The sequence below is a fragment of the Carettochelys insculpta genome, chromosome 2 (assembly GCF_033958435.1).
Source record: "Carettochelys insculpta isolate YL-2023 chromosome 2, ASM3395843v1, whole genome shotgun sequence".
NCBI lineage: Eukaryota > Metazoa > Chordata > Testudines > Carettochelyidae > Carettochelys > Carettochelys insculpta.
In genome coordinates this window covers 68,060,105-68,078,326 of record NC_134138.1, presented here as the reverse complement: position 1 = coordinate 68,078,326, position 18,222 = coordinate 68,060,105, and the positions used below count along the sequence as shown (strand labels likewise).

General features: G+C 42.1%; 1 protein-coding gene across 1 annotated transcript in view; it reads right to left on the bottom strand.

The window, feature by feature from the left end:
- Positions 1 to 18,222, bottom strand: part of ARMC1 (armadillo repeat containing 1) — a 46,219-nt gene that overhangs the window by 18,155 nt on the left and 9,842 nt on the right. The window contains exon 4 of the mRNA XM_074987134.1: positions 17,772 to 17,863. Within this exon, the coding sequence (XP_074843235.1) occupies positions 17,772 to 17,863 (92 nt within the window). The remainder of the gene's footprint in view (positions 1 to 17,771; positions 17,864 to 18,222) is intronic.

The window sequence follows — 18,222 nt, the reverse complement described above, 5'->3', positions numbered from 1 at the left end:
CTGTCGGCGCCGCACTCGGCACGCTTAACTGCGGTGCTGCGCGGGTGGTCTCCCCCAGCGCCTGCAGGCCGCGTGCCTGCGAGCCCTGCACCGTCGGCGTCCCGGGGATCCGTGCTGCTAGCTGTGGCGCCACCGGTTCCGGCGCTTGCCTGGCCGCCACTCTGATCGCGGTGCGGGCCGGCTGTTTAATCATCGGAGGCTCAGCCTCTGCCACGTGCGCTTCCGTGCCGCCGCTTGTTTGTAATTGCGGCTGGGGGCTATGTGCTGCACCCGTCCCGCTCGCTGTGGCTGCCGGCAGGGATCGGGTTGGAGAGAGCTTCCTCCGTTTTTGCACTGATGGGGTGAGGGACGCCGCCTTCCTTTTATGGGGCCCTGTGGGTCCCTCTTGTTGAGGCCTCTCCGGCACGTCTGGCTGGAGGGCCTTATCAAAGAGCAGCATTTTTAACCGCATTTCTCTGTCCTTCCTGGCTCTGGCCGTGAGCTTTCTGCAGAAGGAGCATTTCTGGGTGATGTGAGATTCCCCCAGGCACCTAATACATTGACTGTGCCCATCAGAGGCCGGCATAGCTTCACGGCATGACTCACACTTCTTGAATCCTGAAGACGACATTGCGGTGAGTCTTTGAGTTGTTAATAGGGTACTTAGCACCTTCTCTGTGCTTGTTCCCCTCTGTCAGACCCAGCCTGCCACGGCAGGAGGCCTAATGGCCTTACGTCCCCAGGCCTCCGTTGCTCCTCTGGTTACTAAGGCTTTCTGCCTATGCTGTTATAGACTTTTTTTGCAATAAGAGAAAACAACAAGCTAACTGAAAGACTGAAAAGAAACTCTAAAAACACTAAGAACATTAAATATGCTGATTCTGGCCGCAGCCTGAGCGGATTCCGTCTGCAGCTGATGGTGGTTAAGAAGGAGCTGGCGGGGACCGGATCGCGTACGTGGCCGGGAGCGCGCAAGGGAGCGGAGCGCGCCGGCGCACGTGCGGTCCGGCAGAAACTGCTGGAAAGATCCGATCTGCGGCGCCGGGGCGAGCCCGACACCTATTGTGGAGCACCCACAGGGACACTCGAGGAAGAACCTCTCCTGTGGATCTCCATGAAGAGTTCCCATGAAGGGCTCCAGTACCTGAGTAATGCAATGGTATCTGTCCAGCACTGCTAATTCAGAGCACTGCACCAAGTAAGGAAGGATCATGTTAATGAGGACTTCTTTTCCTGGGTGAGAGGGTAGGAGGAAGGAGAAGGACATTTGCTAGATCCTTGCTTGAGGGGGAGAGTATGTGATGGCGTGTACCTACCCCCAGAGTGACTTGTTAACCACACACTGTAGACTGAAGGGGGCCATGCCCCCCCATCTATGCCAGTCATGGTCAGTGAGAAAAGAGCATATAAAAAGAAGGGCTTTAGCTCAGTCCAGGCTAGCTGAGGAAGAGAGTCAATACACAGAGCCCTGCGTGGATAAAAAAAAAATTAGTATTCACATCCACAAAAATAAGCCATGGATTCAGATGCCTATGGATATCCACAGATTTTCAGGGTTACATACCTCATAGAACTGGAAGGGCATTTTCAGATGGCAAACTTCTCATAAGCTTCACTATTATATTCAAGATAGTTTTACTCTGTAAGGATAATTCCAATCAGCACTAAGGTGCACAAAGTTGGAAAATGTAACAAAGCCTTGAAAATAATAGGTTTAAAAGGCTAGAAGGAATACAGCATCTAGCAAGACAAGCTTTGAAAAGAACGCTGACATTAAAAGGTGACTGATAAGATAGGAGGAAAAGTCCTTTAAACACTAAATTATAGAAAATTGTCATGAACTGATTCAACTTGTTTTGTAATGTTCTGGTTGTGTCCCTTAACATACTGACCTTATCTTGAAGAAAGCAGCCCACGCACAATTTTTATCTACTCCAGATCTAAAAAAAAAAAAAGTGTCTGACCCCAAAGTGTGCCACTCTATTTCTTAGCAAAGGTCAGCAATTGGCCATGGTATCACTTGTTTGTTAAGCAGCGTATTTCTTAAGGGTTTAAGCACCCAGACCTAGCACTTTCATGGCTATCTTGATCAAATGCTTATCAATGTTTGTTACAGTAAGAAGGTAGAAACTGCTTAATATATATAATTTTAGGCATGCTTACAACAACTTAAAGTTATTATCTGGTTGACCTAGTGTTTAATGAAGCCTTGTATAGATAATATTAATACCAAACCTGGATTTATTTTGGTGACCTACAGGCAAAAGTCTCTGAAGCTCATAAGCAATGCCCTGAGGCATTCAAAACCCCAATTAGTACCACTATTATACTTTCAGAAGTCAAGTTTTCTAGAAGGAATATTAAATCAAGTTCTACATTCTAGCACTTTCCACATTCTTCAAAGACAACCAACACCTACCATATACTGGCCTCATTCTTCAAGCGAACCCAAACACACGCCTCACTCTGTTCTCAAAAGTACTGGCATTAACTAAAACTAAAATCAAACGTGTGTTCAACATCAAAATAACTCTATAGCTTGCAATACAATTTCAAAAACTATTCCAAAGATTTTCTCTCTCTCTCTCTCTCTCTCACACACACACACACACACGCACACGGCTGTGTCTACACTACAAAAACAACTTTGAAGTTGAGCGTCTACACATACCCTACTTTGAAGTAGGCAGTATTCCATTCCCGGGAATGGAGGAAGGACTTCAAAGCTGGGCTCCCTACTTGGAAGTTAACTTTGAAGTAAGGGAAAACATGTGTAGACTGTCTTCTGGCTACTTCGAAGCAGTGCCTAACTTTGAAGTTAGCTCCTAGTGTAAATGCACCCATATATACTGCCGCCTCGGAGTCATCATCCAAGTTTGAGCTCACAACCTCCACATGCACATCACAGATCACTTCACCTATAGGAGAAACTGATCACAGATGCATGCTGTTATCCTCTTTGGGTATTTTTGTGAAAAAGGGGCCTCCAGCAGAAGCATGTCCTTCCGGAAGCCACCCCAGGCGTCGTGCTTCTACACTGCGTTTTGGAGTCCAGAAGAACAGTCTTCTGGACTCCAAATCATGTGATGTTATGCTAATGAGGTGTGGGGAATTGGATCTTTTGCTCCGTGTATTAGCATGCCACTTCCGAAGGAAGTGGGCTGTGTAGAAACGGCCAATGTGAACAGATGTTGCATGAAAAAATGTTGTTGTTTCCATTATTTTTCCTCTTCAAATATTAAATATGAAATGATGAGTATCAAAATATTAAGATATTTGAATAATATTTAGATGGCAGATATATTTACATTTATAACACATTCATAATAGTATAGTTGTTATAATGTGACTTGTGCTGAAACCAGAGTCGATTTGGATGGTTTCAGCACGAGTTGGAATAGAGAAATCAAATGATGTTGCACCTAATAGGAGTATCCAACTCTCCAACATCATTCCTAATAGTAAGCAGATTTGTGACCAAAAGTTGCAAAAACACTCTTCCCGTTAAAAAATCCTGTCAAATGTTATTCATTTTTATTTTCCAGTAGTTTTCTAAAAAAAAAAAAATTATAAAAACAAAATTTAAAAATATTTTTCCATGCCCAATTTGTTTTGCATTTCTTTTTCATAAAAAGCTTTTTAAAGCTTTAAAGGAGGACATTCTTTTTTGTAACAATATTGTCCTTTCTATTTTTGTACAAAAGAGCAACACTAACTATCCTTTTTGTTATACTGACGTTTCATTTTGGGTTTGTACTTAATTTTTATACTTATTATAGGGTTGCTAACCATCCTCCTATCAGAAGGACAGTACTAGTTCATTCAGATTTTCTCGTTACTTTTTGTTCTTTGTAAAATAAAACACATCTAAAACTCCTAACTCTTGTATATCATCAACTTTTGAGCATGATGTGCGGCAGTTTTTCGGTATGAACACTCCTCCTCCTCCTCTGGATCAGCATGTATGTGTTCCATCAATATATTCCAAGCCCAAGAGTGTTCTATGTCCAAATTAGTTTGGGAAACACTAGTCTCGTTAGTTGGTTGGCTGTCACCGAAAATAAAGGGTTGGTTATTTTCAAAAGTATATTTTAAAAGTCCACCTGAATTTTAATAGCTTCATTTCACAAATCTGCTTTAACTTTTGCTGATGCTGGGAATTGTGAGGCTAACTACTGTAGCTAAGATTTTTTCAAAAAACTTTCAAATGTAGAAAACATTGCAAAAATATAAATGCTGAAACAAATTCTTCATTCAAGTTTTTATGCTTCTGGAACAGAGATTTGGAGCTCATTTCCTACAAAATAAAGTCTTGCTCTCATAGAATTTAAAATTAACAGAAGAAATTTGTGATGAGAAAAATACTTTTACAAGCTAGACAAAAATTACAAAATGGTAGATATCTGACATTGCTAATGTTAAATCAACCAATATAAAGAATACAGGTGAAAATTGAGACCGTTTAGGTAGTAATATTATATACTGTTTTAGTGCTGTGAAAGCTATTCCCATGTCAGTACCGCAGTATGAGAATTTTTATGACAAACCTCACATTACCAGCTTCACAGTAGGTCAGAAAGACAGTATGCCCAAGGACATGGATCTAGAAAAGCATGTGCCAAAACTTCAAAACCTTCGGCAACCCTCAGTGGAGCTGATGATTTTCAGAGGACCGAACACTAATGGAACAATTGACCTAAGGTCATGGAGGAGTCTCTGTAACCATGACTGGCAATTTTAAAATCCAGATTGTATGTTTTATAAAGATTTGCTCCAGAAATTTATTTCATAAAGTTCCATGGCCTGTGCTACACAGGTTAGACTAGAGGATCATAATATCTCCTTTTGGCCTTAATTTGTCCAAATCTGTTAGCTATTGCTCCCCTACATGGAGAAATTTATTGGAAAAACCACTGCAGAATACTTCCTGTGAGTACACACTATTCAGGAATATAAGTGTTAATTCTATTCCCATCATAAAAGTCACTTTATTCTGGAATAATAAGAGGATCCAAATGGAGAGCTATTTGGGAATACTGCAATAATTATTCAAGTCTGTTCCTCCATGTAGACGGACAGTTCAGGGCAGCTGTCCCAGGACCTGCATTTGGGGGCTCCCAATGACACCTGCTTCAAACACCCTATGGCTGGGACAGTCACCCATATTGATGTTAGCTGTGGTGCCCAGGGTGGCCCCAAGCGCCCCCCCCACTCTCACAAACACACTCACTGTGGTGAGGTGGGGGTTGGATTCATTTGCCTGCTCTGCTCTACTGCACATGTCCCAGATAAGTTGTTCCACTTCCCTCCATTGCACTGAAGAGGAACAACCTGGTTGGGAGATGAGTGGTGGAGCAGGGCAGGCTGCTGCACTGCTCGGTTTCCCTTGGCTCCTGCCACCATGGTGACTGTGGGAGGCCTGACTCCTGCTGCTGCCCTGCATGAGGCCTCCAACCCACTACTGGCCTCCTCAGCTGTCTCTTTTGAGGTAGGAGGCTTCAGGAAAGGGACATAGTGGGGGATGGGAGGAGCATAACAGGGGCAAGAAAAGGAGAGGAGCAGTTTAGGGGCTGGGATGAAGTGGAAGTCAGAGTAGGGATGAGAAGAGGCAGGGGTGGGGTCTGGTTCAGGGGCTTTCCTGAGGCCCCACACTCGCCTACAGATGGCCCTGCATATAGACAAGCCCTCACAACATTATTTGCTGGGTTATTTACATTAAGTTAGGTGATCTCAGTCTACTTCCTAGTAGACCTGCATCTGCTTCATAAAAACTAACATGACAAACTTTCATGAAACATTCATTGGAACTCTCAACAATAGGGATAAAGTCATGGAGACTGGCATCAACTGTGGAGATGTTCCCCAGAAGCGAGGATTGAAGGCATACTACTGCCAAGGGAAGGTGGGGCAAAATGTATTGCCAACTGTCTGTGTTGTTCCTCTTTCATAGATAGTGTTGATAGTGACTGGACACCAGTCACCTATCTGGCACCTTTCTTGGGTACTAATTTCTCTAAGAAGAAGAATGTGCAGCCCCCTTTTTAAAAACTATCTTGCCAATTTTTGCTCTTTATTCCAGATAGCTGTCAAAGCTAGCACATCACAGAAGCAGTGCCACCATCACACGCCTGCATCATGAATCTCATGATGATTATTGGAGTCAAGAGGATCTGATGATTTCAGTCTAATTTTTAAAGAAAAAGTAATTTTCTAGCCCTTCTAGTTGTGAAGGAGGCAAATAAAATCCCCCAGATCTATTATTCTTACATAATCTCAAGATTTTTGGTGAACCTAACATTATTTTTGAGCATCTGAGATTGGCAATACTGCAGAAGACCCTGTCTCAGCATTTTGTTTTGTAAACTGAACAGCTATCAAGAAAGGACACTGTAGTTCTAAAAATACAGGGATTTTTTTCTGTACACCTCCACATGAATGTTTGCCCCACTGGGATTCCCACAGCTGTGGGCCCTACACACACAGCCCTTGCTGGAGCTGCCAGAGGGGCTTCGCACACAAGCCAGCTCCCAGGCACAGAGCTGTGGGATCCCACCCCCAGCACCCTGGACAGGGTTCCTGCAGATGGAGCTGCTGGTGGGGCTCCGCACCCCAGCCATGGGGCTGTGAGATCGTCACCCCTGAACCCTGGTCAGGGTTCCTGAAGATGGGGGTGCTGGAGGGGCTCTGCACCTCTGCCATGGGACTGTGCATACCAGTCAGCTCCCAGATGCAGGATCTCCTCTCCTCTCCCCTCCCCCAAGCCAGGGGTTAGTACCAGCACTTTCTTAAAAAAAAAAAAAAAAGCACAGCTAAAATATATTAACCTTTTGTTGACTGCAAAGTTTAATTAGTGTTAGACAACCTGAATTCTTGTTATTAAATCTTCCTCTCTGCCAATTTACAAGCCCTTTTTTCCCTTCCGGTGCTGAGTACGCAACCCTCCTTTTCTCCACAGATACAGAATCGATGCAGGTCTTAGAGTGCAAATAAATCTCATTCCCCAGAATGCCTTTTAAAATGAAGTTGGCATATTAAATTCAACACATTAGCGAGATGTTTCTTTTGCAATCAGCAATTAAAACCATTGATATGTAAATTATTCAGTATCAGCTTTTACACTAAAGAGATGAATGTGCTATTCGCGCGCGCGTGTGTGTGTGTGTGTGTGTGTGTCTGAGAGAGAGAGAGAGAGAGAGAGAGAGAGAGAGAGAAAAGGTTTTAAATAAGTCCCTTTCCCTCAAGTCTCAGGAAAACAGTATCGCACTGATTATATGTTGTAAAGAAAACTTCACAGATAAAGGGGCAGAAATTTGTTGTGATGTAAAATGCATGATTAAATGCTGAAGAACACACTGTAAATTCCAAATTACATGGAAATCCCTTAAATTAATGTTTTTGTTTGGCACTTATCATAGCTTTTAAAACAGGATATTGAAAACATCTGTATTCAACATGTGTGCCAAGCAAGTTTATTTCTATTATAACCATTCAGGCGTAGTATTTTCTCACAATAAATTTCAAATCTCACTTTACTATTTTGAGATTACATTTAACCGCTTCACAAAATTCCTTGGTTGTGACCAAGAATTGTGTTTAAGATGCCAGTCCATTTTGCAAGTCTGCAGTCCTCTTCATTGCATTTAAAGACAAAGGTGCAGGCAGAGCTCAAACTAAACAGTGAGAATGATCCTTTCTCTGCCAATAAGCTAAAACAAGAATGTCCATTTTCTTCAGTAACCAGCACACAGAATGTATTTATCCTTAGAGTCCTAAAGATTGATAAAAATCATTGAGCTAGGGCTGTTTTGAATATAGGCTGTGGACCCTCACATATTCAGACGAGTAATTTAATATATGGACAATAATTCAGATCTGTTATAATCATCCCAAGACTGTATAAAAGGCCCTTGGGTCCTGATCCTCTTTATCTCAGATCTGACGAAGGTCTCATACAGGGGAAACCTGAGCCAAAAGGATTGAGAATCCTTTGGCTGGAATCACCCTGAATATGGTCACAGCAGGACCTTAACCCATGGGCTGTTTGAAAAGAACTCTTTGCATCTACAAGATCTCCATCTCTATATTTCTGAGCTTCAAGAACTGAACTCATGTCTGTACGTATGTTGATCTTTAAACCAATAGAGTTGTCCCTTGGGATATGCAAGGATTCCATGTGTATCCCGAATTTCGGGTATGTCAGGGGGAAGGGGGCTTGGGTGGTGGGCTGGGGCGGGTTAGGGCTGTGGGAGGGTGGAGTTGAGCTGGAGTGCGTGGGGGTCAGATGGAGGTTCTGAGGAAGTTGGAGGAGGGTCTGCGGGGGTGGTGGGCAGGGGGCTGGAGCCCGAGCCCTGTGTGCCACACTGGGGGCTGGAAGGCCCCCACATGGGTTGGGGTTGAGCTGGGGACATGAGGGGGGCTGATCCTGGACAGGGGCAAGGGGGGTTTAGCCCCTCCAGCTGCCTGCAGCAGCGACCAGCTAGGCGGGGCTAAAACCCCCTTCTACCTACTTTCGCAGAGCAACACCACTGTCAACTTGACTGCAGCACTGCTCTGGGAAGGGGGTTTTAGCCCACTTGGCTGTCCTCAGGGGCAGGCAGCTAGGTGAGCTAAAAGCCTTCCACCTACCTTCCCAGAGTGGTGCTTAGCTCTGCTCTGGAAGGCAGTGGGAAGGGGTTCTTACTCGGCCTAGATGCCCACAGCTGCAGGAAGCTAGGCAGGCTGAGAGCCACGCATCTTCAAGTTATGTGAAACTCACATTAAAGTGAATTTCACACACTGTGAAGACGCATAAAGCTAGGGTTTACTGTACTCACTCTTATTTTTAATAAATTTTAATCATTAATAGTTAGCTGTAAGCATTTTGGGTAAGATTTAAGTTATGTAATGGCCTGGAAATGTGGCTTGTTCTTTGGAATTAGAAAAATTAGAATTAGAATGGTTCTTTGGAATTAGAAAAATCTTTTCTGTGATGACAGAAGATTTTCAGTAATCAACATATTTAACTTGGGTACCTACATGGAAATCTGAGGCTGGATACTTTAAAGGAACTCCTTTGTTTGAACTTCTGAGTAACCAGTGAGGTAGTAAAGAAGCTGTTTGTGCTGGCTTGGTAAATCTAGATATTGGACTATCCACCAGCTTTTGGGGTTTGTCCATTCCAGTCAGTTTGCAGTTTACCCTAACTGAGTGATTCAGCTCTTCCCTGAACACAAAAACATAGCACACTGACAAAAAATATTACACAAACAATAATGACTGTGTGTCCCAGGAGAGATACTGAAAAAACGGATGCTACTCTACAATGTGGACAAAAACAAAAGGCATTTGATTCACTCTTCAAAACAGTTATTCGCTTCAGGGATTATGAAGTTGTTCTGCTTACGGTCAGACACAGACGAGTAACCTCAGCAGCCTGGAAATGCTTTACCCACATGTAATGCTAGTTACTGAATCAATGGACAAGCTGGTTGTGGCATTTTCCCTTATGAAAAGTCCAAGGGCAAAAGTCAGCCTGAAAGTTAATTAGGGAAAAACCACACTTCTTGTGGTCAGCGAGTTTGACCATGTGACTGGCCAGTTGAGATTGCTGGTAATTTCATCCAACTCTGTTGTGGATAATCTGGGTAGCACTGAGAAAGAAATGAAATCTGCACACGAACATAAAAACATAAGAATGGCCATTACTGGGTCAAACCAAAGGTCCATCTAGCCCAGCATCCCATCTGCCAAATGTGGACAGTGCCAGGTGCCCCAGATGGGGTGGACCGAAGACAATGATTAAGCAACTTGTCTCCTGCCATCCATCTCCAGCCTTTGACAAACAGAAGCCAAGGACACCATTCCTACTCCCTGACTGATAGCCTTTTATGGACCTAGCCTCCACGAATTTACCTAGCTCTTCTTTGAACTCTTATAGTCTTCACCTTCACGTCCAAGCCTTCACAGCCTCCTCTGGCAAGGAGTTCCACAGGTTGACTGTGTGCTGTGTGGGTTGTGGTAATGTCCACAGGAGTGGGTGCTGAGTGCCTTGTGTGGCCCAGTCCATGGCCTGGGGGACGTAACCCTCTGGGATGCATCCAGACGAGTGTGGCCAGCCTCCACCAACCCAGGTGTCTGAATCACCAGTTACCTACCGGAAGGTCCCTCGAGGAATTTGGGGGAGGCCCAGGTGGAAGGTATTGGCTTGAGGATCCAGATGGTATTGCTATGACCAGGGACTCCTCCTCGTTGGATGGGGGCTCTAACTTCTGGTCATGGGTCCCGCCTGAGGGTCCCAGCTGTTCCTCAGGCACCGCTGTGTCCAGTACCATCTCTGGCTTGGCTGTGTCCCTCGGCCCCAGGAGGCAACGTAATTCCTTGTAGTGAGGGCAGCCAGTGGGCGCTGGCCCCAAGCAGCTGGCCACATCCTGGGCCCGGCTGTATGCATCCTTCAGGTCCTTCACTTTGGAGCACACCTGGTTGACAGTGGGGGGGGGGGTGTTGATGTGGCCCTGGGAGGTCAGTCCAGTTGACAGGTGCCTGAATGCCACGGTGTTCCAGCACCAGCTGCTGGCATGGAGGAAGACCTCCTCATCCCTGCCACAGTCCCAGGAGATCTTTTAACTCAGCCTCACTCCAGGAGGGAACCCTCTTCTCTGGCCCCCGGGGTGGGCTCCTGGGAGCCTTTGACTGGGTCGGAAGGGTACCCTTAGCTATGGAGATGGTGGGGTGCCTGGTGCCGCTCAAACATTGCTGGGAGTGTGTGCTGGAGGAGGCCTGTGTTCTCCCTGCCGCCAGCACATGCTCAGCTTCCTGCCATGAGGTTTCTGGGTCCTTGCATCTTTAAACATGGCCAGACACAATGACTACAGAGCCCCACTTGTGCTGGCACAGCATCTCCGTGCTCCAGCTGGCCAGCACCATGGAGGACACCCTCTTTCAAAAGAGCGGCCCATGGAGCATTTACACACTTTCTTTCTAAAGCGTTTTTGAAAGAGGATGCTATTCCTGAAATGAGAACGGAAGAGAGAATTCAAAAGGCAGGCCATGTTCTTTTGAAATTCCTTTTGAAAGAATGTGTTCTGTGTGTAGATGTTCCGCGCAATATTTCAAAAGAGCCCTCTTTTTGAAAAGTATTTTGAAGCAACTTGCTAGTGTAGGCATAGCCAAAGTGAGCCAAGAAAGGCAAGGCAATATGAACATAATTTGCACATCTACACTATACTTGCACAAGATGATATGCTGTAATTATCAAACCTTACTAAGCCAAGCATTTCAGAGAGCAGGCACTTTATCAGTTTCTATGTGCACAAGAATACTGAAAATGGGGGTTTACAAATATGAAAGCTTCCATACAAAAGATGCAGTGATTTGTTAGTATCTGACCACAATCACTGTACCATTCATACTCCCCTCACAAAGGTTATCAAACAACAGGAGAGAGTTTTGCGTCACTCCCACCCTCCTTTTCTTGATTATATACATAACAGGGAAACACACTGTTGTAGTTTTAAAGAGATCCTATTGATCCCCCTATTTAGGCATGCAACGTTAAATGTTTAAACTAACATTTTAAAGTATACAGCAGATGAGACAAGCCAAGTAGACAAAATATTTGTACTCTTAGTATGAAATTAAAAGGACCTTCTCCAATCAACATTTCCCCCCTCCCATTACCCCTGTTATAATCAGTTCTGCAACTTACTATTTTGAACCCAAGTGTTCTCCCTTCCCACAAAATTAAAAGGAAGAAACCATACAAGGAGCATAAATAGAACCAGTGTGATTCTACCTCTCTTACTGTATCAATTTAAGCAAATACTTATCTGAATTACTGGGATTTTTAAGCAAAATATCATACCTATAAGCTTTGCCAGTTTGAGAGTAATTAAATTTTCAAAAATATAGGTAATTAAGACAACTCAAAATTAAAATCAAATCAGAAGTCTGGAATTACTGAAATGCATGCATTTCACCATATCTGCAAGGGATCCAGTATAATTAAACACATTAATTGCCCTAATTTTCTCAAGCAAGTAATAAATTGGAGAGTTGATTAACACACTGGATTTAGTTCAGCGTGTTAAGTCTAACATCCTGGCAAACGGAGCACTATTTTGAAAAGATCTTTTAGCTAAGTAATTGGAATTCTACTCTGAGCAATTTGCCATTCTGTAATAAGAACTATTTGGTATATTGATTCCCCATCAGTATTTTTTTAGTATGTTACTTATATTGAAAGATTGCCATTATGATGTTCATAAAGATTATGAAATAATTGTGAACTTTAATCCTGACTGTGAGTCAAGAGTCACTATGATTCTTAACACAAAATAAGTAAATTTTCTTGTTGGCTATAAATGATCATTAATTCTAGACGTTAATAACATTTTATGAAGTCCAAGCACATGCATTAAGTTCCCTACACCATGAACCCAAAGACTTTATGTATGTAAAGACTCAGTATGTAATATTAAAGAGCTAATGATGTTTCCTGAAGAATCCTGAGACACTTCATTTTGACACAAGTTGCTCTCCCTCACATTCCACCCCCCTTTAATTATTATTAGTATTTTAAACACACATGCTCACTCTCCCTCTCTATGTGCTAAAGACTGGTAAAGCTTTCCAAGACAGGGATAATATCTTCTGTGTATTTGCACAACAAACTGCACCAGGGGATCCTGGTCCTGACGACAACACTACCACAACAAAGAATAAATTAGGTGAATGGAAATAAGATTTTTATTTAAAAGCATTTGCTCCAGCTGTTCACTCATCACCTGAAAAGTCCCAGATTTCCAATTATAACACAATTGGTTGCTGAGGAAAAAAATATCAGAAAGGATTAGGGCTACAAGGGCTGGACTCTTATCTCACTATGGCTATGTCTACACTAGCCAAAAACTTCGAGTTTACTAATGAAGCGCTGAAATACATATTCAGTGCATCATTAGCACGTGGGCAGCCGCGGCACTTCGAAATTGACACCGCTCGCCGCTGTACAGCTCGTCCAGATGGGGCTTCTTTTCAAAAGGGCCCTGGCTACTTATGGCTGTGTCTACACGTGCCCCAAACTTCGAAATGGCCATGCAAATGGCCATTTCGAAGTTTACTAATGAAGCGCTGAAATGCATATTCAGCGCTTCATTAGCATGCGGGCGGCAGCGGCGCTTCGAAATTGACGAGCCTTGCCGCCGCGCAGCGCTTCCAGACGGGGCTCCTTTTCGAAAGGGCCCCGCCTACTTCGAAGTCCCCTTATTCCCGTGAGCTCATGGGAATAAGGGGACTTCGAAGAAGGTGGCGTCCTTTCCAAAAGGAGCCCCGTCTGGACGCGCCGCGCGGCGGCAAGGCTCGTCAATTTCGAAGCGCCGCTGCCGCCCGCATGCTAATGAAGCGCTGAATATGCATTTCAGCGCTTCATTAGTAAACTTCAAAATGGCCATTTGCATGGCCATTTCGAAGTTTGGGGCACGTGTAGACGTAGCCTCTAAGTCCCCTTATTCCTATGAGCAGATAGGAATAAGGGGACTTCGAAGTAGCCAGGGTCCGTTCAAAAAGGAGCCCCGTCTGGATGAGCCGCATCAATTTCGAAGTGCTGCGGCCACCCGCGTGCTAATGAGGCGCTGAATATGTATTTCAGCGCTTCATTAGTAGCCTTCGAAATGGCCATTTGCATGGCATTTCAAAGCTTTTGGCTAGTGTAGACACAGCCTGTGTTAGTTTAAGTCCTTTAAAAATCAAGTTATTTTTGATCTACACAAACATAATGGAGAGGAGAATCAAGTCACAATGAAGAAAAGTCAGCAGGAACAGAAAACCTACTGAGAAGCAAAAATACTGTTTTCATACAAATCTCATCTTACAAATGCTTAAAAATGTAGAAAACATGGAACATGTTGATAGAAGTGTTTTTAAATAAAATGGCTATTCAGTGTGTTCTATAACATTCAGATTTCACCTGGATTTCTCACAAGCAGTACTGCACCATGACCTATTTATGAAGTATCCTGGAAAGCTATCTAACACACACTCTAAACCAAAGTAATTCTTAAAGAGCCTAAAAACCCAAAGTCATGGTCTTTAAACTCAGCTTTTCTAGTACATTGAGCTGATATTTTGTGGTACTACTAACACAGGACTTGAGAGCTGAATGACTCTGGCAACATTTACTACTGTTTCTATGTTAGCAAGTGACTAGCTATTATCTACAGTGCAAAACAAAGTAAAAGTAAACCTAAAACATTTTCTTGGTTCCTTAATTTTGACAAAGTATTAATTATAATAATTTAAGTATAATGTAGGTAAATAAACAAGTTTCAGCAATGGAATAACCTTAGCAACCAATATGCCTACCATAAAAAAAAACAACCTTAAAAATCTGAAGAAAGAATTCTGTAGGTCCTGTGATTTGTGACTGATGCATAAAACAGATCTATAACTAGAGAATGATGATATGCCAACACGTATCTCTCAGAAGCACATGACTGCACACACATACAAATATTTGACCCATTTTCTGTGATCCACTGATATTAACACAGACTGTACAATCCTAGTCAAGATTTCTCTTGCCCTCTGAGGTTTCCTAGGAGGAATGAACATCTCCCTATCTTAAAATTACCCAATTAAACTTGAACCTCTCTGATTCGGCAACATTTGTAGACTGGCATGATTTTAGTTAGCCACTTATCATGGGTGTGGCCAAGTTTTCTGTGGTCCCATTAAGTTTGTTTATAGACACCAGTCCAGTCTCTCAGTGTTCTGTGTTGTTATTTAGCTATAATTTACCCCTAAATGTCTTCTAAGAGTCCAGTAAGCAGTGGAGATGTTGGCAATACTGCTAGACAACATGGACTGCCTGTGGTTCAGCAAATTCTCTTGTTTGGCACTGGCACTTAAGTATGTCAATTCTTTGGGATAGTGACCATCTTTGTGTTCCATGTTTGTACCTAGCACAATAGGCTCCTAGGCACTACCATAATACAAATAAATAACCAACCAATTCAGAAATGTTTAACCATTAAAATTACTTTTCAGAAAATATATAAATTCTGAGTTATGATGTGATCATGGAAGAGAAGATGGTGAGGAAATGCTTTTCCATGGTCTGGATGCCTCTGATGCAAATGTCAGAGAACCAGTCAGTCAGAAAACAAAACAAAACAAACCCCACATGCACTTGAATATTCATTCAGCTGAAAGAAGGGAGCTGGAAGTCTGACTATATAATTTTATTGGTCAGAGTAACAGATCGACCACAGGTTTCTGAACAAACATCCCATCCAACAAGGTCTGGATATAGTTGATAACTATAGAATGAACCTGCAGAAGTTCTTGGAAATGCTTTTAAGTAACCAACAAAACAAAAAACAAACCTGGCTTCCTTGCTTGGCCAACCATGCAATCTGGTAGAGTAGAAAGTAAAGGGGAGGGTTGGGGGCTGTTTAGCAGAAAGAAGAAATTGCCTGCACCTGTTGGAGGCCGAGATCAAAGCTTTCATTCAGTCCTACTTGCAAAAATTTCAGAAAAGTTGGGATAGTGCCATTATTGTTCTCATTTGTTATAACATAATGTAAATCTGTTCAAGATTGTTTACCAGGCCACAAAAAGCTGGGGCACCAAATTCTGGTTTAGCATGCCTCTATTCACTAGACAAACTGACTGATTTACTGAGGGGCAGGAAAGAACAGGCACATTTGAACGCAGTACAGTGCATTCAAACAAGTGGTCTGAGATTAGAGGAATATACACAGAGCACATAGGCCCTTCTGACTCAATCCACAAAGAAGTACCTGTGCCACTGGGATCAAGAACATTTCTTTCACTTTTTAAAATTTTCAGATGCTAGCAGAATGGCAGAACCTCCTTACATTACAAAGAACTTACAAAACACTGAAAACATACCCAGTTACAGTCTCATTATCACCAAGTAAAAGCTGCAGAAGATAGAGACCAGGCTATTTCCTCTATAGGCCTTTCCTCATACATCTATCTCTAGTGTTATTTGGTGACTAATTTTTCATCTACATCTTTCTCCACATTTCTCCAAGCAACAGAAAAAAAAATCCTTTGGCCTCAACATTTATCCACATTACAGTCTCAATTTCCTACAAGAGACAAAGACAAACAACATTGCTTGATAATACAATTTCCAAATGCTACAAACATCCAAATCAGATGTATTTTGCTTTCCTGGTCTGAGCGCTACCCAGAAAAAAGAATCTGCAAGGGACTCATTTCCACTTTTCTGCAACTGTCTGCAGGATACTAAACTTGATACTTTCTGCCCTTGCATTTTAAGGACAAATTAATAGTGGATAGTTTTTGCTGGCTTTAAGAATTCACTTCCTTAGACAACTTTTATAAACCACTTTACACAATCATATTTCACAAAATCATCATGGTTTGGTTTTATCCTTCATTATATTTTAAACTGTGAACCTTGAAACACTGTATTACTCCTCTCCCCCCACCCACTTCCTGTAAACATTTTCCTCTACATAATTTCTTTGACTATTTTACCAGTTGAATGTTAATCACGTACTTCAAATGATTTACATTAATGGAACTGTGCGATTTCAGCTAATCACTACCAAACCTCATGAGATGCTCATGTTCGTGCAATTTAGATTTAGAATATCCTCAAATGATAGCAACCAGTTGCTTAAATATTCTTCTCCAAGAGTTTCTGGAAATACTTCACTAGCTCTTTCTGAATTATCACTGCTGTCATCGTCAACATTTATATTAATATTTACAGCTCTGAAATGACACAAAAGTATCACATTAAGGTGTTCTGCTCAACAATGTGGTTCTTAACAATTAAGACAGCTTTATATCTTCCCTGGAGAATAGCAATATTATATGGGAATATGAGGGAACACTTGTTTACTACACTGAGCACAAATGTATTCCTGTAATAGGTGAACAACTGCTAGCAAATGTTTCCACAATGAGATTTAGTAACTAGACAGCAATAGTCTTGTTCAGAATTAAAGTATCTCCGTTCCGCTCGCTCACAAAAGAGAGAGATCTGACAACTGTACAACTTAAAGATTATTCTGATTTCTTTTTAAATAAAGACTCTTGAAATTCTCCAGCAAAAATTAACTTTCAGGGGGTCAAGCATATCTACGAGGTTCTCAGAAGTTCCAGGATGAATTGTGGTCAACAACTCTGCTGCTGAAATACAATGGAACTTGCTCCCACAAGGGTAAAGGAGATAGAGCCATCCCACAGCTTGATACAAGACCATGAGCTAACTCCCACAGAAATTAAGGATCATCACAAATCTCACCACCTTCTACTTCAATTGCAAGGTATGTTTCAACCTTGCTTTCTCAAGGGTAAAGTAGCAGGTACAAAAAAACCCTCTTAAACCATGACAATACACACACAGGTCTCCCTCTGAAAAGATGATGAGAAAAAGTATAACCCCAAGTGACATGTTAGTCAAGTCTCTTAATGAAATACTGGAAGTCACTTACATACCTGACTGATGAAAGTGATACAAGAATCTATATGGTATAGAATTGAACCATGATTAGATAAAACCTCCTTCAATAGACAACCGCCTTTCAACTGGACCTTTGTAGTGTAATAACTTTTAACTGAGCTGCTATACCGAATAAAAAAAAATCAAAACTACTAATAGCTTTTAACCATAAAACCCAAAAAGAAATAAATGAATTTCAGGACAGTATAGCATGCATTACTTGAATTCAAGTGGTAGAGTTTTATCTCATATTAACTGATTACACAAAAGAACATGGCCTGTCTGTTTTCAGATTTAGCAGCCCCTGTAGACTTACTTTTGTATTACAGTTTGTAAGCTCAACATCATACCCAGTTCACTTTTCATCTTTTCTCTGTTGGCACGGCATTCTGCCAAGTACCGGAGAGCCTAAAAGGAGAGAAAGACAATAGTCATCAGTAGCTGCTTTTGTTAGTTCATCATTATTTTCTATTTCTGATATTTCAAATAATTAACTATTTAACAATTCATAGTTTCTAAAAATGAAAAATGTGTTGGATAATTAAAATATGTAATTTCAGTGCTCTAGCTACACCTTAAAGATATTTGCTACATCATACTGGGAACAAAAATAGCAGCAATTTCAGGCATAAAATGATTCCTTAGAATATTAAGATAGTTGAAGTCTTTCAGGTAACTATTTCTTTGTATCTACTAGCAACATTCAGACTTTCCAGTACTCTATAAGAGGAAAATAGTTGTGGCAATTTACTCTGAGAGTCGCAAAT